This window comes from Saccharomyces mikatae (genome assembly GCF_947241705.1).
Source record: "Saccharomyces mikatae IFO 1815 strain IFO1815 genome assembly, chromosome: 2".
NCBI lineage: Eukaryota > Fungi > Ascomycota > Saccharomycetes > Saccharomycetales > Saccharomycetaceae > Saccharomyces > Saccharomyces mikatae.
This window is the reverse complement of record NC_079257.1, coordinates 310126-337981: the sequence shown is the minus strand read 5'-3', so window position 1 is coordinate 337981 and position 27856 is coordinate 310126. Positions and strand designations below refer to the sequence as shown.

At 36.4% G+C, this 27856-nt stretch overlaps 13 protein-coding genes and 1 non-coding gene across 14 annotated transcripts; 11 read left to right on the top strand and 3 right to left on the bottom strand.

Annotated features, from left to right (window-relative positions):
• Window positions 1-151: 151 nt before the first annotated feature.
• PRP6 (U4/U6-U5 snRNP complex subunit PRP6) lies at window positions 152-2854 on the top strand (the record flags this gene model as incomplete). The annotated part of the gene is made up of 1 exon (XM_056222997.1): window positions 152-2854. One exon carries the CDS (start codon window positions 152-154, stop codon window positions 2852-2854), a length of 2703 nt encoding a protein of 900 aa, XP_056080410.1.
• Window positions 2855-3282: 428 nt separating this feature from the next.
• YRO2 (Yro2p) lies at window positions 3283-4323 on the bottom strand (the record flags this gene model as incomplete). The annotated part of the gene is made up of 1 exon (XM_056222986.1): window positions 3283-4323. The coding sequence occupies one exon, from the start codon at window positions 4321-4323 to the stop codon at window positions 3283-3285; it is 1041 nt and encodes a 346-aa protein (XP_056080409.1).
• Window positions 4324-6679: 2356 nt separating this feature from the next.
• Window positions 6680-7756, top strand: SMKI02G1600 (regucalcin; the record flags this gene model as incomplete). Its single annotated transcript, XM_056222975.1, has 1 exon — window positions 6680-7756. One exon carries the CDS (start codon window positions 6680-6682, stop codon window positions 7754-7756), a length of 1077 nt encoding a protein of 358 aa, XP_056080408.1.
• Window positions 7757-8078: 322 nt separating this feature from the next.
• On the top strand, window positions 8079-8705 carry RFS1 (flavodoxin-like fold family protein; the record flags this gene model as incomplete). Its single annotated transcript, XM_056222964.1, has 1 exon — window positions 8079-8705. The coding sequence occupies one exon, from the start codon at window positions 8079-8081 to the stop codon at window positions 8703-8705; it is 627 nt and encodes a 208-aa protein (XP_056080407.1).
• A 502-nt stretch (window positions 8706-9207) lies between these two features.
• REG2 (protein phosphatase regulator REG2) lies at window positions 9208-10218 on the top strand (the record flags this gene model as incomplete). Its single annotated transcript, XM_056222953.1, has 1 exon — window positions 9208-10218. One exon carries the CDS (start codon window positions 9208-9210, stop codon window positions 10216-10218), a length of 1011 nt encoding a protein of 336 aa, XP_056080406.1.
• Window positions 10219-10593: 375 nt separating this feature from the next.
• REB1 (DNA-binding protein REB1) lies at window positions 10594-13056 on the top strand (the record flags this gene model as incomplete). Its single annotated transcript, XM_056222942.1, has 1 exon — window positions 10594-13056. The coding sequence occupies one exon, from the start codon at window positions 10594-10596 to the stop codon at window positions 13054-13056; it is 2463 nt and encodes an 820-aa protein (XP_056080405.1).
• Window positions 13057-13637: 581 nt separating this feature from the next.
• Window positions 13638-14639, bottom strand: RPS11B (40S ribosomal protein uS17; the record flags this gene model as incomplete). The annotated part of the gene is made up of 2 exons (XM_056222931.1): window positions 13638-14063; window positions 14595-14639. 2 exons carry the CDS (start codon window positions 14637-14639, stop codon window positions 13638-13640), a joined length of 471 nt encoding a protein of 156 aa, XP_056080404.1.
• Window positions 14640-15094: 455 nt separating this feature from the next.
• Window positions 15095-15622, bottom strand: FMP23 (Fmp23p; the record flags this gene model as incomplete). The annotated part of the gene is made up of 1 exon (XM_056222920.1): window positions 15095-15622. One exon carries the CDS (start codon window positions 15620-15622, stop codon window positions 15095-15097), a length of 528 nt encoding a protein of 175 aa, XP_056080403.1.
• A 321-nt stretch (window positions 15623-15943) lies between these two features.
• Window positions 15944-16948, top strand: ZTA1 (NADPH:quinone reductase; the record flags this gene model as incomplete). The annotated part of the gene is made up of 1 exon (XM_056222908.1): window positions 15944-16948. One exon carries the CDS (start codon window positions 15944-15946, stop codon window positions 16946-16948), a length of 1005 nt encoding a protein of 334 aa, XP_056080402.1.
• A 412-nt stretch (window positions 16949-17360) lies between these two features.
• Window positions 17361-19289, top strand: GIP1 (protein phosphatase regulator GIP1; the record flags this gene model as incomplete). Its single annotated transcript, XM_056222897.1, has 1 exon — window positions 17361-19289. The coding sequence occupies one exon, from the start codon at window positions 17361-17363 to the stop codon at window positions 19287-19289; it is 1929 nt and encodes a 642-aa protein (XP_056080401.1).
• A 1928-nt stretch (window positions 19290-21217) lies between these two features.
• On the top strand, window positions 21218-21291 carry Smki_2.trna7V. Its single transcript has one exon. It is a non-coding gene; the product is annotated as a tRNA-Val (tRNA).
• Window positions 21292-22161: 870 nt separating this feature from the next.
• TCM62 (Tcm62p) lies at window positions 22162-23880 on the top strand (the record flags this gene model as incomplete). Its single annotated transcript, XM_056222886.1, has 1 exon — window positions 22162-23880. The coding sequence occupies one exon, from the start codon at window positions 22162-22164 to the stop codon at window positions 23878-23880; it is 1719 nt and encodes a 572-aa protein (XP_056080400.1).
• Window positions 23881-24278: 398 nt separating this feature from the next.
• On the top strand, window positions 24279-26348 carry QDR3 (Qdr3p; the record flags this gene model as incomplete). The annotated part of the gene is made up of 1 exon (XM_056222875.1): window positions 24279-26348. One exon carries the CDS (start codon window positions 24279-24281, stop codon window positions 26346-26348), a length of 2070 nt encoding a protein of 689 aa, XP_056080399.1.
• A 267-nt stretch (window positions 26349-26615) lies between these two features.
• Window positions 26616-27812, top strand: CST26 (putative acyltransferase; the record flags this gene model as incomplete). The annotated part of the gene is made up of 1 exon (XM_056222864.1): window positions 26616-27812. The coding sequence occupies one exon, from the start codon at window positions 26616-26618 to the stop codon at window positions 27810-27812; it is 1197 nt and encodes a 398-aa protein (XP_056080398.1).
• Between the last annotated feature and the right edge of the window lie 44 nt (window positions 27813-27856).

Genomic DNA, 27856 nt, shown 5'->3' with positions numbered 1-27856 from the left:
AGAGTATTTCTTTGTCTCTCTGATACAACTTTTAACCAGCTTTGTTCAGTATCTTTAAATTGTTCCAAAGGGCAAAAAAAGAACGAAATTTTTCTAAGTTATATTGAATAACTAACAGAAGCAATCCCAGAATAAGGAAACATCGTAACTTATGGAGAAGCCATCTTTTTTGGATCAAGAACCACCGGCCGGTTATATACCAGGTATAGGTCGTGGTGCTACTGGTTTTTCAACTAGAGAAAAGCAAGCGACCAATACCGACGACAGAAGCAGAAGAATACCGAAAAGATACCGTGAAAGCGTGAACCATAGTTACCAAAGTCATTCTGAAGACGAGGAAAATAAAGAAGCTGAAAATGTATTCAAGACGCTTGAATCGAAATTAGCACAACGAAAAAAGAAAAGGGTCAATGAGAATAATGATGACAAACCAGCAGATACATCCATTGTAAAAAGGCAGTTTGCTGATTTAAAAGAATCTTTGGCTGTTGTAACAGAGAATGAGTGGATGAATATTCCAGATGCCACAGATTTTACAAGACGTAACAAAAGAAATAGGGTTCAAGAGCAATTAGTTAGAAAAACTTACGCTGCACCTGATTCGTTAATACCTGGAAATGTTGATTTAAATAAATTAACGGAGGAAAGGGAAAAGCTACTGATATCTCAAATAGATGTAAATATTGCACAACTGAAGAATACAAGTGGCCATATCCAGGTTAATAAATCAAATGCGGCTACTGATGCGCTAAGTTACCTAAAGGATTTAGAGAACGATAGGGCAAAATCCCTGTCTGATGCGACATTGGAAGATTTGCAGAAAATGCGTACGATTTTAAAGTCATATAGAAACGCAGACCCAACAAATCCGCAGGGTTGGATAGCTTCTGCCAGATTAGAAGAAAAGGCTAGAAAAATTTCAGTAGCAAAAAGGATAATAGAAAAAGGTTGCCAAGAGTGCCCAAAAAGCTCGGATATCTGGCTGGAAAACATTAGACTTCACGAATCTGATATTCATTACTGTAAAACACTAGTAGCAACAGCAATTAAATTTAACCCAGCATCTGCACATCTCTGGTTCAAGGCCGTTGATTTGGAAAGTACAACAGCTAACAAGTATAGGGTAGTGAGAAAAGCACTTCAAGAACTTCCTCGAGATGAAGGTCTATGGAAACTGGCTGTTGGTTTTGAAACTGACAAAGCGCAAGCAGTGAAAATGCTAGAGAAGGCCACTCAGTTTGTTCCACAAAGTATGGATCTCTTAACCGCTTATATTAACCTTCAAAGCTATCATGATGCTAAGATGACTTTAAATTCTTTTAGAAAAGTTCTGCCGCAAGAACCAGAAATTTGGATTAAAGCCGCACTCCTGGAAGAACGCAATAATCCGGATATAGCTGTAGATAGACTAACCCGTTTGCTCAAGAATGGTTTATTGGAACTCTTCAAGAATGGATACAAAAGGAATTTGTCGGGATGGTTCAATCGTGCGGAAGCTTTAAATGATGAACCTAATTCTCATCTAACAAGTCAAGCTATTGTTAATGCTGTTTTGGACTTTTTTAAAGAAAGAGATGAGCATGAATCTGAGTTGGATAATATCGATCAAACATTGGAAAAGTTGCCAAACACAATGGTAAGAATTTTTGTTTTGCAAAAGCTCATTCAGTGGAATCCTTGTGATGTAGCTCTTTGGTCTAAACTGAAAATTGCAGCTGAAAGCTATCATAAAATTGAAGAGTTATTAACATTTTTCCAGGAACTGCTCTTTCATTCCAAAAATAGTGATGACATTCGTGCAAGCATTAAAGAGAATAGTCCTGATTTGTTTATGATGTATATATTCGAATATTGGAAGTCACATAAAGGGAATGCTAGGCAGACATTGATTATTATTGACCAGATTATAAGTTTTGTACCGGACAATTTGGACATGCGCTTTTTCAAGATGAAGTTGTTAGGCCATTCATCACAATTTAGTGAGTTAGAAAACTTTTTTCATAAAACTTTTATGGCTTTCAGAGATTGTAAAATGAATGGCATAGAACGCTTATACTATAAGTATGTAGATTTCCTCTGGTATCAAGGTTCAAATCAAAAAGCTATAGAATTTTTGAATGAGAAATGTCTAACAAAGTTTCCCAAATGCCACAAATTTTTCTTACAATTGGGCCAGGTTTATCATTATATGGGCAATATAGAAATGAGCAGACAATCATATTTATCAGGTACAAGGATAGTACCTAACTGCTCTTTATTATGGATATCGTTGTCCAAAATTGATGAGATTGACTTAAGAAATCCAGTAAGGGCTAGGTCCATTTTAGATAGAGGATTGTCAAAAAATCCTGATGATGCATTACTTCATATTGGAAAGATTCAAATGGAAATGAGACTTGGTAACTTGGACCAGGCGGCGTTGCTGACTACGCAGGCATTACAAAAGTTCCCAAATAATGCTCTACTTTGGGTAGAACAAATTAAGTTATTGAAGCATGCAAATAGAAGTTCATCAAAAAAAACCATATTTCATGACGCTTTAAAAAAAACACAAAATGATCATAGAGTTCTTTTGGAAATTGGATTATCCTTTTATGCAGAAGCTCAATACCAAATATCATTAAAGTGGTTGGAGAGAGCACTTAGAAAGTCCCCAGTTTACGGAGATACATGGGTTTGGTTATTTAGAACATATGCAAGGTTAGATAAGGATCCTATTGACCTTTATAAAATGTTTGACCAATATGAACCTATTGATGGCCCTGAATGGAAAGCTACTGCTAAAAGCGTAAAATTTCGATACTGCACACCTAGAGAGATTTTGTTACGTTTAATAGATAAAAAAATAGAATAAACCTGTTCAATATTGTTTCTTGTTTAGCATTTTCATATATTAAATAGAACCAATGCGAGAAAAAGAAAGATAAAGGAGAATTAAAATTTAATTAGAATTATAAATACTTCACAAGTATCAAGAAAATAAAGGGTTCTTTACAAACGTAAAAAGATGAAGCAAAATGATGTATATGTTTAAGGAATTTATTCGTATTTTTTGGTGAAAGAAATTTAGAAACAGTGCATATTTATCTGCGGCTTTGATCGCTACCATTCTCTTATACCTCCCTCTCATATACTAGTGGTTCACTTTCGTAATTTCTGGTACGGCGAGTAAGGAAAAGACTACAGCACTTCACATGCTTAATAACGAAACTCTCAGCCTCAAATAACGTAACGTTAGGAAAAAATAGGGGAAAAGGTTACGAGGTTATCGAAACAAATTATCTATTCAGATTCAGTGGCTACATCCTCCTCTTCCTCTTTAGCCTTTTTGGCCTTCTTTGCCTTCTTTGCCTTCTTTGCCTTCTTTGCCTTCTTCTTGTCCTTCTTATGCTTCTTCTTTAGTTTTAACTTTTCCTTAATACTGGAGTCAGAGTCAGATGACTTGAAAGAAGCTGGAGATGGCATTTTCTTTTCTGCAACTGGGCCAACACTCTCGGGTGCTTTGTCGAAGATTAAACCTAATCTTTCAATTCCTAGGTAGTTAGCTAATGGCATAAAAAGAACTGGCATGACGGATAAGATCAACAAATCAATAATACCGTAGAAAATGGTAGCGGAATCTGGTTGTAGAACGTTACCACCATCAGTAATACCAAAACAAGTTGGATATGCAATCAACCATAAAAACATGATGATACTCATGAAGGTGATAAAGACGTTAGATACATCTTTACCTCTAGCTTTAACCAAGGTGAAAGTCGTAGTCATTAAACTAATACAAACGACAATTGCAGCACCAATACCGATGGTGTAGTAACCCCATTTGTAAGTGGAGTGGACGCAAGCAGCGATTAACCAACAAACAGTGAATATTTCAGTCATACCAACATTGAAAGCAATTTGCCATAATGGAGTACCACCAAGTAGGGACATTTGAATAATTGGCCATGGGAAAGCCAAAAACCATCCAACATATCTAGCGTAGAAAATTTGTCTGTAACCAGGATGTTCTTTTTGAGTGGAAGTTTGAACATGATTGTACTTTGCTCTAACTGGAATCCAACCCAAATTGGAAGCCATGGTGAAATAGGCAATGGACATAAACAAATTTGGAGCAATGGCGGTATAATACACGAATCTATCCCTAACTGGCTTTCTAAACATTAGTGGGACTAGAATCACACCAAATAGTAAGTTGACACAAAAGACGGTAAAAAGCCAATCTGAGCCACGAGATGTAATGTGGAAATCAGCACCAGTTGGAGGGTTGATTTTGATGGCTTCATTACCACCTCTTTTCAATATTTCGACGTAATCAGACATTTTGATGCTTCTTTTTTAATAATAGTGTCACTTTGGGTTATCAGGGAAATTAGAAGTTTATTTTAAAATTAAATATTAATAATTAAAGAATTAGTGGTTAAAAGTTATTAGGTTGTTTTGGAATTAAATGAAAAAATTCTAAATTGATTAAAAATAACCAGAATAAGCTATTAGTTTTGAGTAAAAAAGGGTTTGAGAAAAAAAAATTATGGTAAGTTCTTAGGACTTCTTGTTGATTTTAAATATCCAAAGATAAACAGATAGTCTTTTTCAAAGAAATGTTACTATTATTTGCTGACACAATCCGGACACTTGATTATATATTTGACAAAGGTGGAAATATTAATAATAAGTGTTGGGAAATGAAGGAAGTGTAAAGCAGAAAGCCATAATTATCACGCAGTCCTACATGTAAACCGAACAAGTTTGGTTCTTTATATATCTTTTGGGTAAGCTTCCAATAATTGAAAGGATCATGAATAAGCAACATCCCGATGAGGAATCATCCCGATCTAACATTGAACTTTCTAGGGGTTTTTACTAAGACATCTGATTGAAAACCTCTGATATCCAGTAAACTATTAAGATGACGAAATTATTCGTTTACACAGAAATAGTGAAAGGCATTTTTGTTTTTACAAGAGGCTATTTTTTTCTTCATGCTTCTTGAAGGGATTCATGCATTGAACCCTCAGAAAAATCCGTAGGACAATGACTCGAGGTCAAGAAAAAAACAGCTCAGATTTCCTATTTGAGGCAAATTATGCGGAAATTGAAGAACTGATAATCACGGAATTGGTACCAAAATTGGTAAGATGTTTTTAAATTACCCTTTTTTTCATTCTCCATTTAGGACTAATAGTCAGTTTGGAATATCCCTTACCCACTGGTTTGATGTGATGCCCATAGTTATTTCCCTCAGGGAACCGGACGCATGAAGGCGGGAGGGATTTACATTGTGAGAACGTGTCGCGTGACATAATAGAAGACGTTGACCCACATAGCTAAGCTATTCAAGAAGGAAGCATATGGATTACGCTACATAATTGATGAATGGTTAATTTCCTCTCAAACTAATCGAAAGATGGTTTGCTGTCTTGATCTAGTTTGTCTACTCCTTTTTCGACAGCAGTAAGCTTGAAGATGGCAAGAAAAAGCAGCTTCCCAACCCTTCGTCTAGAAAAAAAACCGAATGTTCTTCCGGCGATTTTCGGAAACATGCAGAAAAGCGTTTGAAGAAATTACAGGTAAATTCACTCGGCATGTCTCACAGACTGCTAAAGAACGGTCTAGGCCATGCGCGTAAAATGGGAAAGGGTTCGCCCCCATGGCAGTCGCTGCCATACGAGGTCGCAACCAAGAATAGGTATCTCAAAGCGGTATGCCAAGTTAAGAGAGAAGGGTCATGGAGGCAAGCGGGTAGGTTGTGTTCTTTAGGAAGGTCTAATAGGGATGGTTGTCGCTCGGGGAAGAAAACTGCTCAGGGCGGATAACGGGAAACAGCATGTTGTTGTTTCCTGTTGTAAGGAAATGAAAAGACAAAGAAAGGAAAACATCTCAAAAATTGAGAGAAAAATAATCAAAGAACCAAGAATGGTATAATATTTTGGTTTAGCTTAATTGTGCCTTCTTGTTTAATTATTACCCAACCGGTATATGTAATTGAGTAAATATTCAACATCTGTTTTGTTTTGTTTTTTCATTTATGACATCGGTATGTGTTTTTCGACATGTCTTCGCCATTTCTGTGAGAGTTTCCGAATATCGGCTAAATGATTAATAGTTTTTCCAATCGTCATTCAAGTTCAGAGACCCAATTGCTTTTCCTAATGGAGCTGAAAGAGAGCCTGTGAAATTAGAACATGCACTTAATTCGATGTGGCCTTTGTATGCCCTGTAAATGTGGTGGTTATATCGGAAATGGAAAAAGGCATCACATAATGGCAAAAAGCTCAAAAAGGGAAATTGTGAATGTTAAAGGAAAACGTCATAAAAAGAGTGATATCCTTTTTTTGGCACCTTTCATTAAGTTAATGCATTTTTACAAAATAAGAAAGTGAATGAGTAAACACTGAACAAAAATTCTAAAAAACCTCTTTTTCAATCTCTCTTGGTCGGCAAATTCTAAACTGTGAAACCGCTACTGCTTGTGCTTCACCCTTAACCTTAAAACAGGTTTGATATCATCTTTCAGTTATCTAATCAGGGCAGCGAACAATCAGATTAATATGCTTACCCGCCTGATATTTAAGGGGAAGCAAGTGTTCATTCAAAGCTTATGGACATCTATGAAGAACAATATGTAAGAATCTTCAAGTTGGTCTAAATGCACTAAGCAATTAGGCACTTTTTGACAATGGGTACCGGTGGCGATTTTGAAGAGATTGTGTTGCATGATCTAAGACCTTATTATCACGTTCCTGGTGCTATACATAGCGAAGGAATAACCTTTGTTAAGGAAACCGGTACATTGTTGTGGGTTGACATTTTTAAAGGACAAGTTCATAAGGTTGAAGACATAGAACATCCCGGGTCCAGTCATTCTTCTTTTTCGATTACGAGAGCAAACTATGGCAAGAACTCACCAATTGAATATCCTCCCAACCCGGATGAATTGAAGGAATCCGTAGGTTGTATCTTTCCAGTATTCAATGATGCCTCCCATGGTGAGATTAAACAAGTATTATTTGGTAGTAAATTCGGTATAGGTAGGTTAGATTTTGACACCAGCGAATGGGAATATGTCATTCTATATTCCGAATGTCCTGACTTAAGCACGGACAGGGCGTATAAATTGAGGTCTAATGATGGCAATGTTTCACCGGATGGGAAATATATCTACGTAGGGTTAATGAGTGATTTTCCGTTTGAATTAGAACCTATTGGGTGCATACTCCGTGTTGATCTTTTAGCCCAGGAAATACAACTCGTTTGGAACTGTTTGTTAATTCCTAACGCTATCCATTGGGATGAAAGCGATCAAAAAACTATGTACATTACGGATTCTTTAAACTTCACTATTTGGAAATGTCCTGGTGGCGACTTGCTAAAACGTGAGGAGCTTATTGACGTGAGAAACTCTAACAATCAATCCTTTGAATCACCTGAACCAGATGGAAGCGCTGTTTGGTTTAGCAAAGACGGAAAACACTCTGGATATCTGTTTATCACTGTCTGGTCTACGTGCAAAGTTCAAATGTATGAATTAGCCAGTGGAAAATTGCTCAAGGAGTTCATCTTGCCAAAGCAGACACCAAGAGTTTCATGCTGTTGTTTTGTTGGTAAGGATCTCTTTGTTACTACTGCCAATGCAGAAATCAATGATTCTGTAAGGACCAACTCCGATAAAAATGGTGGTTGCCTCTATAGAATTCCAAACGCGTTAGAGTCGAACGTTCCTCTGGAAACTACAAAGCGGCAACCGCTCTATTAAACATGCAGGTGTACACTTATATATATATATGGACATAAATATATTCACAGCATATGTACCTGGAACTATTTTGATATGTTTTATATGCGAATCGAAGGAGAGATACTAAACTAGCTATTGCATTTTGCATTGCCTATTGTTCGATCGCCTCATAGTGAGGGGGAAAACCTAAGGGGCGGGCAAGCATAACTAGATAAAGAGCGGAAGGAGAAAAAGAAACAAAAATTGTATTGGATGTTTGGCAATTCTCGAGAAACAACATCTAAAAACAAGATCTCCAATATACAGTACAATTCTATACACATATTACGCCATATAGAAAATGCCAAAAGTTGCCATTTTGATTTACTCAGTAGACGACACAATTGCCAAATTGGCAGAAAATGAGAAAAGAGGTATTGAGATAGCCGGCGGTGAGGCTGAGATTTTCCAAGTACCAGACGTTAGTTACAGAAATGAGAATGGTGGAGAAGAAGACCGAAGCAAACTTGGAAAGACTAATGCAGATTTTGCGTATAAAATTTTAACTAGAGAAACATTGGTCGAGCATGATTACTACTTGTTCGGAATACCTGCTAGGTTTGGTAATTTCCCCGCGGACTGGAAAACTTTTTGGGACTCCAATACCGGTGGACTTTGGGCAAAGGGTTCCCTTCATGGCAAAATTGCCGGCTTGTTTGTCTCGGGCGCAATTAGCGGCAAAGGGGATACAGAAATGTGCATCATGAACGCAATGAGCACCTTGGTCCATCATGGAATCATCTATGTCCCATTGGGGTACAAGAACGCATACAAGGAATTAACCAACACTGATGATGTCAATGGCTCCTGCGCCTGGGGCGCAGGATGCGTCTCTGGAGTGGACGGCGGCAGATCGCCCAGTGTGTCTGAGTTGAAGGTTCACCAATTACAGGGTAAGGCGTTTTACGACCGCATCAAAGACTTGTAAATCTATGTATGTCTCATTATACATAAGTAAGAAATAACCTAACTGTAACAATGCAGAAAAAATATAACCGAGGGTCAATGGAATGTTCCTTCCACGCCATTTGCCCGATAATTGCTCTCTTTCTTTCTTTTCCCGACGGCCCGGCTGCAGGTGGCGGGGTAGCGCAGGATAAAAAAACGTGGGGGAGTGATTAAAGTCATACGATCATTGTGTCAACACAGAAAAACCTCATAGTTATCATCACTGACCTCGCAACGAGCTGCCGTATTTGTTATTAGCCACACATGCCCCCCCTTTCATTAACTAACAATGCATAAAATAGATACTGCGTTCTCAGTTGCGATTTGTTTCTTGATGCGCCGCCTTTATATATGACAGTTTGTTCTTATGCGCTTTAAATTTAGCATTTTCTCGAACTTTATATGTCGGTTTTGCCATATATATTTCGGTAAGGTGTTGTATTGAAATAAAAGAAGAAAAGGGAGGAAAACGCTTTGTGATAATGACCTTGAGTAATTGCGAATCTTTGGATAATTTATTCTACGATCCTCCCGAAGAAGAGGAAAGTAATAAGTTCATCGAAGCAGTCAGAATTCTGATAAGTAGAAACGACATAGTACATCCTCTTGCAGCTGCAAGTGGAACGTGTTGTTTGAGAAAAGTCAAGTCATTCAATGCCAAGCAGTGGAAAATAAACAAAAAACAAAAATATGTGTTGCCAGCAGTGAAGAAGAGAAAAAACTTCGATTTTAATGAACAAAGGAGCTTGATCTTGAATTTAAATTTATGGAAGTTCATTAAATTTATTAATTGTAACAGTAAAAAAACCTGCAATAAAAACAATACACATGTGAATAAGGTTGTAAAGAACGACAACGTTTCATCGTTACTCGAACACAAGAAAATGGACAACGATCAAAGGTTGGAGAATCTTTTCTGGAGAAGCTGGTTCAAGGCACATAAAAGGAAAGATATAGTGGGCAGCCAACAAGCAAGGCATATCAAATTCAATGACAATGTGGAACAATGCGTTATCACTGATGATCATTTCATACAAAGACTACCCCCAGCACGATTGAATCCGGTAGATAATCGACGCCCCTGCTTGCAGTCTGGACTCAATTCCCATACTGATCACGCAGAAAGCAGACGAGTTTTTTATGATTATAGCCGCGTCTACGTCGCCAATGATGCCATTGCTATTGCCGCCGCTGCCACCGCCGCTGCCACCGCCATTATCAGTAGTAACAACGGGGATCATCAGCATAAACATGATGTTCGCGACGTTCCAAGAAATATCTTACCACCAGAAGGAGAACCATATTTGAGTAGTGTGCTTCGGGTCGACTCCGAGCTCAAGATATCGAACATAAGCCATCATTCCCCCGCAATCTCTCCATCGACTTCTAGCCATTCAACCTTTATTTTTGAATCGGAGACTGATACAGACACTGACTCTGACATTGAAATTGACTCTGACATAGACACTAGTACTACTGACGTACTGTTATAACCTCTTAAATAATATCTCAATATATAGGAAACTGCGTCTCGCCTTCTCTTGAAGTATCGATATACTAAGGACCTCAATTGATCACGTGATCTCTATATATGATACTGTTACCCGTCTTTGAAAATGAGTGTATTCCGGGTGGCAAACCAGAGGCGGCCAAGGGACCTACCCTCACAAAGGACAACGACAAACAAATGGCAGCTTTCTAAACCACACAAGATAAAACTACAATACACAGGCTGTTATTACCCTGCTGTGAACGCAACCCAAAGTAAATAAAGAAAGATCATCGCGAGCAAGGTATTACACATTGTTGGTTATTAGTTTGAACTCAAGGTACTGCTGCTGAATTAGAATACTTATAGCTCAATCAACATGCCCTCAGATCATAACGACAAAAACGCGAATCAAGAGTCCGTCGAAGAGGCTGTTTTGAAATATGTTGGTGTAGGCCTAGATCACCAAAACCATGACTCTCAATTGCATACGAAGGATCTGGAAAACAAACATTCTAAAAAGCAAAATATTGTGGATAGTAGTAGTGATATCGATGTTAATAACAATGATGACAGTAATAGAAATAACGATAATAACGATGATTCCGAGAATATTAACACACTGAATGCTACTGAATCACCTTCAAATGTGGATAATTCCAACTCTAATGAACAGCATAATGCTGTCATGGATTGGTATTTGAGACAAACAGCGCATCATCAACAAGACGGCGAAGAAGAAGAAAACAATAATAACAATGGCAACGGCAATGACAGTAATAATCACTTTTCTCAATCTGACATGGTCGTGGATGACGACGACGACGACAAGAACAAGAAAGATGCGAGTGTTGGTATTGACGACGACCATCAATCTATGGCCATGGCTGCCGTGGCAGCTGCTTATACTCTAACGAAAAATAACAATAATAACAGTGATAATAATAATAATAATAATGATGATAATAATAATAACAATAATCTTCATAAAAGACACCATGAGCATGCAAATGGCCATGAGAATTTGAAGAAAAAGCAGAGAAGCAATAACGATGATGATGATAAGCAAATTGGAAACGTCGATCCAGAATTAACTACTTTAGGTGATGCAGATGACAATGATACTAATAACGATGTGATCGATCGTGACCAACTAGTTCATAAGGCTATTATCGATGCTGATTCTATTACCCAGCATCCTGACTTCCAGCAATATTTGAATACAGCCGCTGATACTGATGATAACGAAAAATTGAAACATATTAAAGATCACCTGATGCGTACTCATGGTTTAAATCATCAGAACAAAAATGACAACGATGATACTGATGATTTATCAAATAATACAAAGCAATACTCCGACCTACAAAAAGATTCGATGCTGGACAATTCTCTTAATAAATCTAGAAACTATATGGAGGTTTTGCCCAAAGTTATCTCTCAAGATACTCAACAACATCAACAAAAATCCCCTTCTCATGACAATGAACCTGGTAATGTAGACAACTCAGAAATCTCCCAACTACTTCAATCCGCTGCCACTAAGGCTTCATCTTTAGTCTCTTTATCCTCATCCTCAGCAACTCCATCCACTTCGAGGTCCAACAATAGCAAAGCCTTCGACAAAGCGGAAGACGCGGCTTTAGAAAGGTTTATCAATGAGTATGAGGCTATTGAACGCTTGACTAGACAACAAGTTTGTGAAAGGATATGGAGTTCTGACAGACCAAAGGATAACTTCTGGAATAATATCTACAAAGTTTTACCCTATAGATCCAGTTCCTCGATTTACAAGCATATGAGAAGAAAATACCATATTTTTGAGCAACGTGGTAAATGGACCGCGGAGGAGGAACAAGAACTAGCTAAATTATGTGCGGAGAAGGAAGGCCAATGGGCAGAAATAGGTAAAACTTTAGGAAGAATGCCAGAAGATTGTAGAGATCGGTGGAGAAACTACGTGAAATGTGGTACCAATAGAGCATCGAATAGGTGGTCTGTTGAAGAAGAAGAGTTATTGAAGAAGGTCATCAGTGATATGTTGGAAGAGGCCCAGCAGCAGCAATCCCAGCTGCATCCTAACTTATTGGAAGAGGAACAGCATCTACTACAAGATGACCAGAATGATCATCATACTAATGAAGAAGACGATGATGATACGAATTCGGCTGCTGCTGCTGCTGCTGCTGCTATTCAAGAACAACAGCAACTTCTTCAACAAAAGCAACGAGATGATGATGACGCTATTGCTGCTGCTGCTGCTGCTGCTTCTTCATCTTTGGAAGACGGCAACAAAGACGAAGAAAAACCACATGATTCACTAGGTATTCAACTGGATGAAAATACTCAAAATTCGATGGTCTCTGTGCCATCAACAACAGGCACACACTCAAAAAGTTTGTCAAACACAATAAGACGTCATAATAATAAGTTAAGAAAATCTTTGATGGGTAATGGTAAACTAGATTTCAAAGATATAATTAATTGGACCATTGTTAGTGAGCGTATGGGCGGTACAAGATCTCGTATTCAATGTCGTTATAAATGGAATAAGCTAGTTAAAAGAGAAGCTATTGCCAAAATTCAGACTGTGAAAGATGATGATATGTTATGGATATTCGAAAAATTAAGAGATTTAGGTATAACAGAGGATTCTCAAGTAGATTGGGACGAATTAGCGGCTTTGAAGCCTGGTATGAAATTGAATGGGTTAGAATTAAAGTTATGCTATGAAAGAATGAAAAAAAAGGTCAAAGGCTACAAACAAAAATCAATCAATGAAATTAGTAAAGAACTAGTTGATTATTTTAGCTCCAACATTTCAATGAAAACAGAAAATTAGTCCCAGAGATTATATTTGGTAAAACAGAAAGAAAAGAAATCCCTCAGAAAATTTTATTGTGGTGATTGATTGTATATGTTATTTTCCCTTTGTTTTTTTCCTGTCTCATTATGATTCAGTTGGTTTATTTTCATTAATTGCCGAATACTGACATTTATTTTTACCTCATTGGCCAACCTTTTTTCATTTTACACTTGGAACTATTGTATCTATATTATTTTTACCTCTATGTATTATGAATTTTATCTGTCTCAGAATACGTTGCGTTTTTTTTTTTTCTGAACTACTGGCAAGTTTGACACGGTACAACGCTCATACCAGAAAACTAACAATATGCACAAATTTGCAAGTGCTCTGCCGAAGTGATATTATTAAGAGTGTCATTCATATATTCATGTTAAAAATATATAAAATAAGAAAGCCGTATATAGAAACAATTACTAAAAGGAAGGAAAAAACTAGGGCTGGAAAAAAAAAGAACAAAGGCCTAATATGTGACACTTTAATTCAGATGATTCACCAGTCTTTCTGCGTTTTATATTCTCCACTTGTTTTTATCTCATCTTGTAAAGATCATGTCTTTAAAATTTAGCAAATTGCTTGTTGGCCTTACCAGCAGCAGCAGAGACCTTTACGACGTTGAATCTAACAGTCTTGGAGATTGGTCTACATTGACCGACGGTAACAATGTCACCAACTTGGACACGAAAAGCTGGGGAAACGTGGACTGGGACGTTCTTGTGTCTCTTTTCGTATCTGTTGTACTTAGGAATGTAATGCAAGTAAGCTCTTCTGATGACGATGGTACGGTGCATCTTGGTAGAGACGACAGTACCGGTCAAGATCTTACCACGGATGGAAACTAAACCAGTGAATGGACATTTCTTGTCGATGTAAGAACCTTCAATAGCGGTCTTTGGGGTCTTGAAACCTAAACCAGCATTCTTATACCATCTCTTAGTTCTCTTGGAAGTCTTGACCTTTGGATTGTTGAAGATGTGAGGTTGCTGTTAAAAATGTATTATGTTAGTAAACCTATTTATAAGTATCGTAATCATGAGCTTCGTTCCTGTTATTTTTAGGCAGAAGGAAATCGTTGGGCTAGCTATAGTTATTGCAAACACGTTCAATTTTGGTGGATCCTTGCTTTGAGAATCATGAGTGAAAAAGTAGTCATGTGATTACAGTAAATACTACCGGTAGTGATATAGGTCAGAATAATAATTTGTCTGATTTTGTATGAGTGTTTTTAACTTTCTTCCGTGTTTACACTTCTTTATTAGCTTTGGATATATGACCCTTTTTTTTGCCAGCATTGTTTTCTTTTCCTCATTGTATAGTAAGCTCTTGAATAAATTTAAAATTCCAGTTTCTCATTCAAAAACATCTCCCAACAATACTGCGCTTGCCACCTTTTTTATATATAAATCAGGTACCTCTTTGCAATTTAAAGTTATAATAATATTAAATCTCAACTAATTTCCTTTCCGTATTGAATACTTCATCGATTATCTAATTTAGCTTGGAATTTATCATACCTTTTGGAAAGCTCTTTCAGATTGAACAGTTAATTCAGTGGACATCTTTTCCCTGGCTTGATACGATTTCTTTAGGCCTTCACCAAACTCTACTACACAAATTTCACCACCTATTATGCTATCACTTAACACTCTTGGATGTTGATTTTCAGCAGACAGCAGAGAAAGGGAAATCCAAAGCTATGGATGTGCCCGCCGAAGGGATGATTATGAGAATCTGGGCGGGGCCTTAGTGGGAATGCTTTCTCGCTTCACACAAGACGCACTTTTTCATAACGAAATTCATTACATAGACACAGAATAGAGAACGAATAATAAATGTATGGGTGTAGTTATTGTATGGGTGTACTAAGGAAGTCTCCCTTTTAAAAGTTGTGCGTAACAACAAGAGGTGTTCAAATAGTGACATAGAACCGTATATATTCCATACGCTATTTACTTATATATTGCTATCAAAGATTCAACTGAATATATATATATATAAGAATTCGATTATTTTTTTACTCTTCCTGCATTTTATCAAAAACTTCTTTGGCTTGCAGCATGACATCAAATATAAATGCATGTCCTCCATTTAACAATAATGTTAATCTGACATCTTTTACGAAGTCTAAGTAGCGATCAACGACTATCCTATCTCCAACGGATTTGAATCTTCCTTCACAACTGTCTGATTTGAAATTGTTTGTATATTTCGGAGTCACTTCTAGTTCGATATATTTTTCTAGTTGAAATACTAGTTCGTCTGGATCACCTTCAAAGTCCGCATAAGTTTTGTTTAATTTCTTGATCAAAAACTCATTCAAAAATATTTGTAATTCCTTATAATGTTTTTCAATATAGTTCGAATCATCTGGTAATTGTTTGTATTCATGAATAGGAATGTTGGTTTTCAAATTTTTACTGGGTATCTTGAAGTGTGATGCAGGTGCGACAATTATTCGTCGTGAAACTTCCTTGGATGAAATAGGTTTAATGGCAGAGAAATGCCTTACAGATCGAATTTTACTCAAGCAGCTGATTAGCATCGATGACCTTGTTTTTTCGGTTACACTCGTAGAGTAGAGGTCTATTTCATTGTCATTTTAGCTAAGTTATCTCTGTGTGGCTTTTTTCACTTTTTGCGTGGCATCTGAAGTTGCACCCTTCATTTCTAGTTGAATTATCAGTTCGGATAATATAATATGTGACCGTTCTCGGATCCGAATAAATTTAGCCGAAGGTTGAATTTCTCCTAATGTTAGTATCATTCTAAGATCATAAGTTCTTAAGCCAGTTCGCATTTGAAAGATAATAAAGGACTCATACAATTTCTCCAATAGATAAGTTTATTGTTAGAAAAGATAAATATGAACGGTGTCATACCAAAAATACAAAAAGTCGTTGTGATTGATGGAGTTGGCGGATACGATGTTATCAAGTACGAGGATTATCCTGTGCCATCGATTTCGGGGAAAGATTTACTAATAAAAAACAAGTACACAGGTGTTAACTACATCGAAAGTTACTTTCGGAAGGGCCTTTACCCTTGTGAAAAGCCATACATATTGGGTAGGGAAGCAGCGGGTACAATTGTAGCAAAGGGTAAAGATGTAACGAATTTTGAAATTGGAGACAAAGTAGCTTATATATCTAATTCTACATTTGCGCAGTATACAAAATTTCCATCTGAAGGTACAGTAATGAAGTTGTCAAAAGAAACAAATGATGAAGAGTTGAAACTGTACGCAGCTGGTTTATTACAAGCTCTCACTGCCTTATCGTTTACAAACGAAGCGTATCACGTCAGGAAGGGTGACTATATTTTGCTGTTTGCTGCAGCAGGTGGTGTTGGACTAATCCTAAATCAGTTGTTAAGAATGAAAGGTGCGCATGCGATTGCAGTTGCATCAACAGATGAGAAGCTCGAAATAGCGAAGGAATATGGGGCTGAGTATTTGATTAATTCTTCCAAAGAAGACATTCTAAAAAAAGTTCTTGAAATTACAAATGGTGAAGGTGTTGATGCTAGTTTTGATTCAGTTGGAAAGGATACCTTTGAAATTACCCTAGCCGCACTAAAAAGAAAAGGGGTATTTGTTTCCTTTGGTAACGCATCGGGCCTCATTCCACCATTCTCCATTAACAGACTTTCTCCTAAAAATATAACTTTAGTGAGGCCTCAACTTTATGGCTACATAGCTGATCTCAAAGAATGGAAATCATATACTGACGAATTTGTTGGACTGATTAATTCGAAGAAGTTGAATATTAAGATATACAAGACCTATCCGTTAAAGGATTATAAAAGTGCAGCAGTTGATATAGAAAGTAGAAAAACTATTGGTAAACTAGTTCTCGAAGTACCACAGTAGAATTGTATTCATTTTATCATATCTATTTGTCAGCTATCTTTCCTTTTCTTTTGTGATCGCTAGTTTCAATCTTTTTTGCTTAACTTGAAATGATAATAAGTGGTTTACCTTTTTATTTTTCTAAAGGGTTGTTCCATGTTAACAGTCCCGACGCAAAATTTATCAAATGTGACGCTGTAGAAATCGGGCACTGAGACAAAAAAAAAGTGTAACAAAAATAAAAGGCGTATATACTAATAAACTATCCAATAAAATTCTATCTATATTTTTCTTTCTATCTTTTTCGTTTAGAAAAGAGGTATTCAAGCATAGCTATTTTTTTCCTCCTTGCCTACTCGTTTGGTGGCTTTCTTCACGATCCGAATCTGTTCGCATAATTACTGATAAAAGGCTATTCAAATACTAGCTAATTATGGAAACTGTATTACAACCAAAGGTGAGACCATTTGAGTCTTTGAAAAGAAAACGTTTTAGAGAATGGTTAAGACCTTCGACTGCTCATAGATCATTGTTACCTTCTGATACGTTAGATTTGCGTGACCTTGCAAAGCCTAATCCTGCTGATGCATTCTCTGATTCCAATTCTGTACATTGTCCTTTGGTCACAACTCCATTAAAATATAAGTGTCATGAGGGAAAGAATTCATTTTTCCGAGCCGACACTAAATTTGAGACCTTGTTTAGTAATAGAAAGTTTTATGAGTTCAAAGATAATCTGAAAAGAGGATTAAAAAGAATACGTCATGGAAGAAATGCGCATCAGAACGAAAATAGGTGCTCCATAGTTAAAGAATCTACAAATTTGGACCTAGATAATCCGGAAAAGCCTGAAAATGATACGCCCTGTTTTAATAGATTCCATACAAAGCCTAACGAACTTGAAACGCAATTTGATTACTCAAATAAAAGCCAAAAGTCCGATAAGGTTTACTTAGACAATGAATCATGTTGGAACCTAAGTGAGAGGTTAATTCCTTTCAATAATTTAAAGTATGAAGATTTGAAACATTTCGAAGAAAACCTGCAAAGCTTAGCTCCTGCGACATTTACTCCAATTGAATCAAATGAATCGTTTGAAAGGTCAGACTCAACACGTGGCACAAAGCGAAGCATTCGCAATGATTCTAGTGATACTACTTCCGAAAAGAGGCTATGTTTAAAACAATACTCAAATGAACCAGGATCGGAGAATTCAATGGAAAGTACGCCTTCCATATATATTACGAAAGAAGTCCAAGAAAGAATTGAGGTATTAAGCTCTACAGATTCTTTTTTAGTTGAAAAAGTAGACTTTCCCTCTGACAGTAAAATTGACTCCAGTTCCTTGGACAAAGAATGTGATCGCCATTGCGTAAAAATCGATGAAGAATTAATAACCAATATCAGCGGCGAGAGTAAAATAAACATGGGTATAATGGACCCTGATATCAACGATGTAATTCCAACTGAAAATCCAATTGAAGTAAGCTCAGGTTTAAAAGATGATATATCGGATGAGGATATAGATGACGCGAGCAGTAGCTACTCAGGTGACGTAGAGACAACATTTGAACCAGTTGAGTCAGACGAGCTTTCCGAGTTATCTGAAACAAGTTCAAGTGACAGTAGCAAAATTTATACTATCCCAACTTTTCGAGGTATTACCAATCAAATTAATATATCGCAGATTCTTTCAAAAGTTAGCAAAAATGGTTTAAGCCAAGAAAAGTTAACACATTTAATCAAAAAACATAAAAGCAAGAAAAGGGGCATAAACTTCAGAAATAAAAGATTTTATGATGCCTTCAACCCATACGTTGATAATCAAGAGGAAATAGAGCTATCTGATAGTGACACCACTTCAATGATAGATATAGATCTTGGAATAAAGGATCGGAGTACCTCTAGCGTTCGATTTGATGAAAACTCACGTCTCTTAATTTATAAGAAATCTAAAAAGTTAAATAAAGAGGAAAGTCAGAGTTACTATTCAACTGCTGAAACAAGGTCGATCTTAAAGGCGAAGAAAAACTTGCAGCAAGACGAGGAGTCTCAAAGAGCTTCGAAGTGTGATACAGTGGGTGTTGCCCAATTTTTACATTATTTCCAGTATACGGAGTATAAAAGACAAAGGAATGAAGCAGAAAATTATAGATTGAGAGGGGAACAACTAAGTAAATACTATTCTGAAGAGTATCCCCTGGACATTGCCACCGTTGGAGACGAAGATTCCGTTAACGATAAATCCGGGATCATATCAAGTTTGAGAGCGACAGAAAGAAACATAGGAAGACAGTTAAAAGGTATTGGTAGTCAAGAGGCACAGATTATATCACTTGACGATGATATATTTCTCAACTGAAAACCCTTTCTAAAGTTATTTCTCCATAAAAAATGTTTTCATTTTACATCAAAATATTACATACGTGGTTATACATATTCTATACATTTGTAGCCAAAAGGGAATCAACTGTTGATAGTCAGCGTTTAATGAATAACATAAAAAATCATTGTCATTCAGAGTTGATGCGTCTATACAGTTATTCCGCTTTGTTAACGCATCTTTCTGTAAAAAGATTTATTAGACCCGGTTCATCTATCTTATTATATTAAAGTCAATTATTCTCTACCTATTCTAATATAGCCGATTAATACAGTATGTTTCAAGTAGAGACTTTATAGTATATTGTATTCAAAGACAACACTAACTACATGATTAGTAGGGTAAGATTCAAAACTTGCTTCTAATTTAGTGGAAGCTTTTACTCAATTATTGATATTTAAATAAGAGAATGAATAACAGTCTTTAAATATTAGGGATGGATTTTAACGGTACCACGTAAAATTATTGGTTTTCTTTTCCAGATTCTTGAATACTTCTTGTCAGAACAAATAGTTTATGATTCCCCTCACAAGAAACTAAAGTAAATGTTAGAATGGTGACTTTTTATCCTTTATAACTAATCAATTATTGGTTATATTAAGTAATCAGACACCATAATTTATTGACGTTTCAAGATGAAGAATGATAAGTGACGACGTAATAGTCTGAGCGCAATAAATTTCAAGATCTATCGGTTGAAAGATCAACATGACATTTACATAAATAAAATATATGAGTCATTACATTGGAACTATAGTGAATGGTGTTGGAATGAAAATCAACTAGTATATTATCATATGCGGTGTTAGAAGATGACGTAAGTTATGAGAAGCTGTCATCGAAGTTAGAGGAAGCTGAAATGCAAGGATTGATAATGTAATAGGATAATGACTGACAACATATAAAATGACAATAAAAGCATATACAGAATTATGTAGAATTACGAATTCCATATATCAGATTCCTATATCGTTGCGGAGAACTTCTAATATATTCTATACGCCAAATAATATGGCCTTCATCAACAATGGAATCCCAACAATTATCTCAAAATTTACCGAATTCTGAGCTTTATATACCTCTTTTATATAACTTAGGAAAGAACGACTTATTCTTAATTATTATAACATATTAGACTACTTGTTATCAACAAAACTACCTATCTCTCTGTTGGGATAAGTGATTACTACTATACGTTCTTCGTATAAATTGGATTAAGCAAATTCTAATAATACAATTTCCTGCACTAGTATGATAAAAATTTATTAATTGACTAAAACTTAGTACATTTGAAGGTAAGTTATAACCAAAATCCTATCCTCAATGTTCTGAATTATGTCTGAACCATTGGGTTTAATACAACCAAACAGCTTGTGTTTTTGAGATAAGTGTGGATTCTGATGTGATTGTTGGGATTCCATTTCTTAATAAGGCAATAATATTAGGTATGTAGATATACTAGAAGTTCTCCTCGGGGATTTAGGAATCCATAAAAGGGAATCTGCAATTCTACACAATTCTATAAACATTATTATCATCGTTCTATATGTTGTTATTCATTTATCCTATTACATTATCAATCCTTGCATTTCAGCTTCCACTTATTTCGATGACCGCTTCTCATAACTTATGTCATCTTCTAACACCGTATATGATAATGTACTAGTAGTATGACTACTAGTTGATAGACGATAGTTGATTTTCATTCCAACAAGTTGATTTATATTATAACTGTTCTTTATACCTCTCGTATATAGAATAAGAAGGAACGACTTATTCTCAATTATTATAACTTACTAAACAACTAATTATCAACACTCTCAATCTTCAAAGTTAATCGATATTGTATTGGATTTTCTACTCATAATATTTATACATCTCAAAAATTAATAGGTTAATGAGTTCCGGGTCCAATGGTCCAGTGGTTCAAGACGTCGCCTTTACACGGCGAAGATCCCGAGTTCGAACCTCGGTTGGATCAAACTCTTTTTTTAATTTTTGGAATGCACATAACCACTACTAGGGTACTTTATATAATTAGTAACTGTTTATAAGAATGTTAACAACTCCAGGTTACCGTATTTTTATTTACAGTATATTTATTTACAGTATTTTATTGGTGGTATATTTGTGTTTAACGGACAATTGATATTATAATAAAAAGCAAAGGTCTCCTCATTTTTTATTTCTCAGCGAGTGAATCCTTTTGTTAAGAAGAAAAGTAGTTCCTCGTTGTTGAGTATCTTACCATGCTCTACATATGGTAGAAATTAAGACGTTGACCGCAGCAAACCTAGGAGCATGTTCAATGAAACAAGAAAAAAGTATAAAAAATGTTCCCCTAAAAATACTACCAAGGTATTCGAATAGGTTCCTTACGCATACTTCCTCTATCACAAAATTGAGACGAGAGTGTAGCCAACCTAGTCCTAATAAATTTTAAGGGTAAATACAATCGAGTTTTAAATCATTTGTCAATGAATTACTCTGTTGTTTTCTTAATCTCGGTTCCAGCAGTTGGTTCAATAAATCCCTAGACATTACAGATATTCATTGCCAAATTAGTGGTACCGTTTACTGGATACATTGCTTTTGTGGAGCAATAGATCTATGTATGAGTTTATGTTTAGATAAGCGGACTCTCAATAATCTAGGAAGTTTTTTCAGATTTTAAAAATTGCCGTAAATAAAATCTGTTATGGCTTAAAAAAATGTAAAAAAAGGGCATTATTACCAGGGAAAGAAGGAAAAACCTGATTGTACAGCAGCTGTTTGTCCTTTTAACATTTACTCTTAGAAGTATATCCCCTACATCGTTACAAACAGAAAAGTCCCTTATGCTTTGAAAAGTATGCTAGTAAAATTTTTGAGGAGATTAGGAAATCATCAAACGAGATGCTCAATAAAAACGTTGCATACGCCTGTGTATAGGACTCAAAATCTTCAGGTCCTCAGAGATATGCTCTCTGGCATCAAGCTACTGGAAAAAATAATAACTTCATCATCCTACAATAAAACATTGATATATGAACCTAAGTATAAATCCAGGCCCCAAGTTATTAGTTCACAGGACACCATGAGATTACAAAACGTAATTCGTGAACTTTTAGATTCGCTGCAGGTGGATGAAGCTATGAACACAAAGGTCCAACTAAATAGAACTCGAAAGTTAGGGCGAGTTGGCCTTCAGCTATTCATGAATTGCACTCAGGATAACTTAACGTTAACTTCTACATGTTTGACATCTTCTCTGCTGGAGTACTATTTCAAATATCCTGAGAAGGAAGTAGTGAAGGGAATTGGAATTGGATTACGATATATCAGAGGTTTTCTCGAAAATAACAAGATTATGGTACAAAGTCAAAACAATATTGATGCCTTAGTTAAGCAATTTACTATGTCCTCTTGTGATAACCAAAGCGTCAAAAGGGTTTTACAATCAATTAATTATGAATTGTTTTCGGATGATATTGTACGAGTTATAAACGGCAATAAAACTTTCGATGAAATTGATGTTTCAAAAGGTTGGAAGTACCCAGCTGGTATTTTAGATAGTAATGAGGCCTATTTAAGATCTCTAGAGTTACCTACTAAGAAAATAGTTTCCATTGATAAAGAAATGCTGGTTCTTGTGTATGACGGGACGTTACGAGACGCCAATAAAATTCTACCCACAGTAACGCATGCAAGAAACCTGAGAAAATCCGTTCTTTTAGTTGTCAACGGAGATTGCACAGGTGATGCCTTGACATCGATTACAATCAACAATAATAGAAATAGGAGAGAAAAAAATGAAAGCCGAATAGTCATTGTGAAATACTCGGAAAAGGCAAACGGTCACTTAAGACTACAAGAAAACCATGATTTTATAAAGTTTTTACGCTTGCCTTGCGGATATGATAGTATCTACTCACCAGAGTATAGTTCATTAGTGCCAAGCAAAATGTGTGCGGACAAATACTATGGCACTGTCGAATCCATAAAGGCGACCACAGGGGAGACGTTCTTATATAACTCCATTGATTTTAAATCAATTCCAAATAGAGCTCCGCAATCTTTCCTCCATAAAACGGTCACCCTAAGTATTGGCGGACATAATGAAATCGAAATCGACCAGAGAAGAAACACGCTAGATAACTTCTTGAATAAGGTATTATGTCACGGACTGGCTAATGGGTTCATTCCTAGTTACGGCGTCTCTCTATTGAAGGCGGTACCAGGTTTGAATAAGTTGAAAGCCAATGAATCCAATTGCATGATTAAAATGGGCATAGACGCTGTTTTATCGGCGGCTGTTCTTCCAGCCGAAGTGGCATTCAAGAATGCATATGGATATAACCATTATGAGATTAACAACCTTATTGCGGATGCTATAAACGAAACTTCATTTCAACAGGTTAGATTCTCCCCCAATTCAAGACCGGTGGATATGACAAAATCTGGGAGTTTAGAGCCATGGAACAAAATGGATTCTTGTTTAGCCAGCGTAAAAGCTTTCATCGAATTGCTAACAAGCTGCAATACAATTGTCACATGTATATACGATAAGCCTAAAAGGCACACAACCTAGAAAACTTTATACATACTTATAAATAGTCAGAATGAGTCATTGTAAATAGAAATTGTTACGGCGCTGCCCTATTATTACTTTTACCTACTAGCAATGCTTACTATTCCTGCTCAATTTCTTTTACACGGCATCGGAAAAACTCGGAATATTCGCGCCTCAATAATAATTCCATCTACTTTTAGGGATTTGAACCATCTCACTCCAAATCTGGATAACTGCGATTAGATCAAGACCCGAAAGATTATGAGTATTTAGATAAGATAGGTATCTAAAAAATTTCGTTATAGTATTTGTGTGTTTAAAATCTTTGAGAGAAAACAAGGTCGAAGGCGTATGGACTAACAACTCTTCAACTTTTAACCCTCTATGCAAGAGCTCAAGCCAAGGAAACGATAAACATGCAAACTTCAAGTTCACAGTCGGGCATAGGGTCTTTGAGAAGTAACTACTCAGAGACTTCACTGCCTGACGATAGAGTTATAATGCACGGCGAGCATAGCAGTAGCAACTCACACAGCGAGCGCAACAACTATGATGATGAAAAGGCCAATCTTAAAACTGCAGTGTCGAATGATCATAAACACGAAGACAACCAAATTAATAGATTGAAGAGTAATGACTACGTTGTTCCCAAAAACGAACGTAGAGGACTGTTACCTCAACTTGCTATTGTACCGGAGTTCAAAGACGCTAGAGATTATCCACCTAAGATGAAGAAGATGATCGTGTTTTTAATTGCATTTTCCTCCATGATGGGCCCCATGGGTACATCGATAATTTTTCCTGCCATAAATGCAATTACAACTGAGTTCAAAACGTCAGTGATTATGGTGAACGTTTCAATCGGTGTGTATCTATTGAGTCTTGGTGTCTTCCCGTTATGGTGGTCTTCTCTCTCCGAGTTGGAAGGTAGAAGAACTACCTACATTACTTCTTTTGCGTTATTATTTGCATTCAATATCGGGTCTGCTCTGGCTCCTGATATTAACTCATTTATTGCTCTGAGAATGCTTTGTGGAGCTGCTTCTGCCAGTGTCCAAAGTGTGGGCGCTGGGACAGTTGCTGATTTATATATCAGTGAAGACAGAGGAAAGAATTTGAGCTATTATTATCTGGGCCCACTACTAGCGCCACTATTGTCTCCAATTTTTGGTTCTCTGTTAGTGAATCGCTGGCCTTGGAGATCTACTCAGTGGTTTATGGTCATCTTATCTGGGTGTAATGTCATTCTTTTGACCGTCCTACTACCCGAGACATTAAGAAAACAAGACTCGAAGGGCGCTATTGCTCGAATTTTAGCTGAAAGACGTATTCAAGTAGACCATAACGAGCATGGAGAGATTCAAGAAAACTATCAGAGAGAAGAAGATGAAGCTGACCAAATTGGAAAGCAAGCTTCCAGATTATCTACTGAAAAGCAAAACTATGTTGGAGAAATCAGGGATCAAGATTCGTTAGATCTAGAAAGTCCTTCTAGCCACGTTCCTTATAATGGACCAGAAAGGGAAAACCAATTGCAGCGGATTTATACCGAGGCAAGTAGAAGCATATATGAATACCAATTAGATGATAGCGGTATTGACGCAACGACGGCACAAGTTACAAGAATAAGGTCAACAGATCCAAAGTTAGCAAGATCAATTCGAGAAAATAGCTTGAGAAAGTTACAAACCAACTTGGAAGAACAAGTCAAAAATGTGCTATCCAATAACGGGACTGAAATTGCCCCTAAGAATATATCAGCAGCTAGAAAAGTTTGGGACATCTTTTTTATTTATTTTGTCAAACCGTTAAAATCACTATACTTCCTACAATACCCTCCCGTGGCACTTGCAATAACTTTTTCGGCAATTTCCTTTTCTACCGTATACTTTGTCAATATGACGGTGGAATATAAATACTCAAGACCTCCTTACAACTTTAAACCATTATACATTGGTCTTCTCTATATTCCAAATTCTGTAACTTACTTTTTCGCCTCTATTTACGGTGGACGTTGGGTAGATATGCTTTTAAGGAGGTACAAGGAGAAATATGGAATTCTTGCTCCTGAAGCCCGTATATCATGGAATGTTGTCACATCTGTCATATCTTTTCCCATTGCGCTATTGATATTTGGTTGGTGCCTAGATAAAAAATGCCATTGGGTAACACCACTAATTGGAACAGCCCTTTTTGGGTATGCCGCTATGATGACAATCGGGGCTACTCTTTCTTATCTAGTCGATTCCTTGCCAGGAAAGGGTGCCACAGGCGTCGCTTTGAATAATCTAATCAGACAGATCTTGGCGGCAACTGCTGTATTTGTCACTACACCCATGCTAAACGGCATGGGAACTGGTTGGGCTTTCACATTGCTAGCCTTTATCGTAGTGGGTGCCAGTAGTGTACTTGTAGTATTGAAAAAACATGGTGATTACTGGAGGGAGAACTACGACTTACAAAAATTATATGACAAAATTGATTAAGCTTACAATTGAAAAGAAAAAAGGAAGCGTAATTCTTTTCATTCTAGAAAATTTCATCAGATGATGCATACACATAGTTTAATTTAGTTTATAGTGAATCATTGTTGTGCTGCAAGTTATTTTAGTGATGTTCAATTTCTCACGAGGCGGAAAAACTCACCAAAAAAAATTAAATGCGAATGATCATTTAAGTAACACCAGCCAACAAGAAAGGGTATAGTAAGGTTCATTGGTATTCTAATTAGCTAGCCAAAGCCCAAAAAGCTGATGCTGCGTCAAAAAATAACCCATAAAATTAGAAAAGTTGTCGTTCCAGGTATTTCTTTATTAGTATTCTTCCAGGGATGTCTAATTCTTCTGTTTCTTCAAATCACCTATAAAACTCTCTATTGTAAAAATAGAGTGAAGAAACAAATTGGTCTTAATAAAACCAAAAGGCTATTCATTGTCTTGGTATCATCCATTTTGCATGTGGTCGCACCATCTGCTGTGAGAATCACCACTGAAAACTCCAGTGTTCCCAAAGGCACTTTTTTCAAGGACTTAAAGAAAGATAGAATTTTCTCTCATTTAAAATCCAATTCTGTGGCTATTTGTAATCACCAAATATATACGGATTGGATATTTCTATGGTGGCTAGCCTATACATCGGACTTCGGGGCCAATGTATTCATCATCCTGAAAAAGTCATTAGCATCTATCCCTATTCTTGGTTTCGGTATGAGAAACTATAATTTCATTTTTATGAGTAGGAAATGGGCTCAAGATAAAATAACCCTAAGCAATAGCCTTGCTGGACTTGACTCGAATGCAAGGGGCATCGGGTCACTTGCCGGGAAGTCCCCTGAACGTATAAATGAGGAAGGTGAGAGTATATGGAATCCAGAGATTACTGACCCAGAACAAATTCATTGGCCGTACAATCTAATCCTGTTCCCTGAAGGTACAAACCTCAGTGCCGACACCCGACAAAAGAGTGCCAAATACGCTGCTAAAGTAGGAAAAAAAGCTTTTAAGAATATACTATTGCCTCATTCTACGGGCTTGAGATTTTCGCTACAAAAGCTGAAGCCAAGCATTGGAAATCTTTATGACATCACAATTGGCTACTCAGGTGTCAAACAAAAAGAATATGGTGAACAAATATATGGATTGAAGAGTATATTTTTAGAAGGAAAATACCCCAAATTAGTTGATATTCATATCAGAGCTTTTAATGTCAAAGATATTCCCTTAGAAGATGAGAATGAATTTTCGGAATGGCTGTATAACATTTGGAGTGATAAAGATGCTTTGATGGAAAAATACTATTCCACGGGATCATTCGTAAGTGATGTTGAAACAAATCATTCTGTTACCGATAGTTTTAAGATTAACCGTATTGAATTAATCGAGGTTTTAATATTACCAGCTTTGACGATAATCTGGCTGGCTTATAAAATCTTTTCTTTTTTTTCATATTAATCATAAATAATATTTTACTTTTTTTCATCTATATATCAAGATAT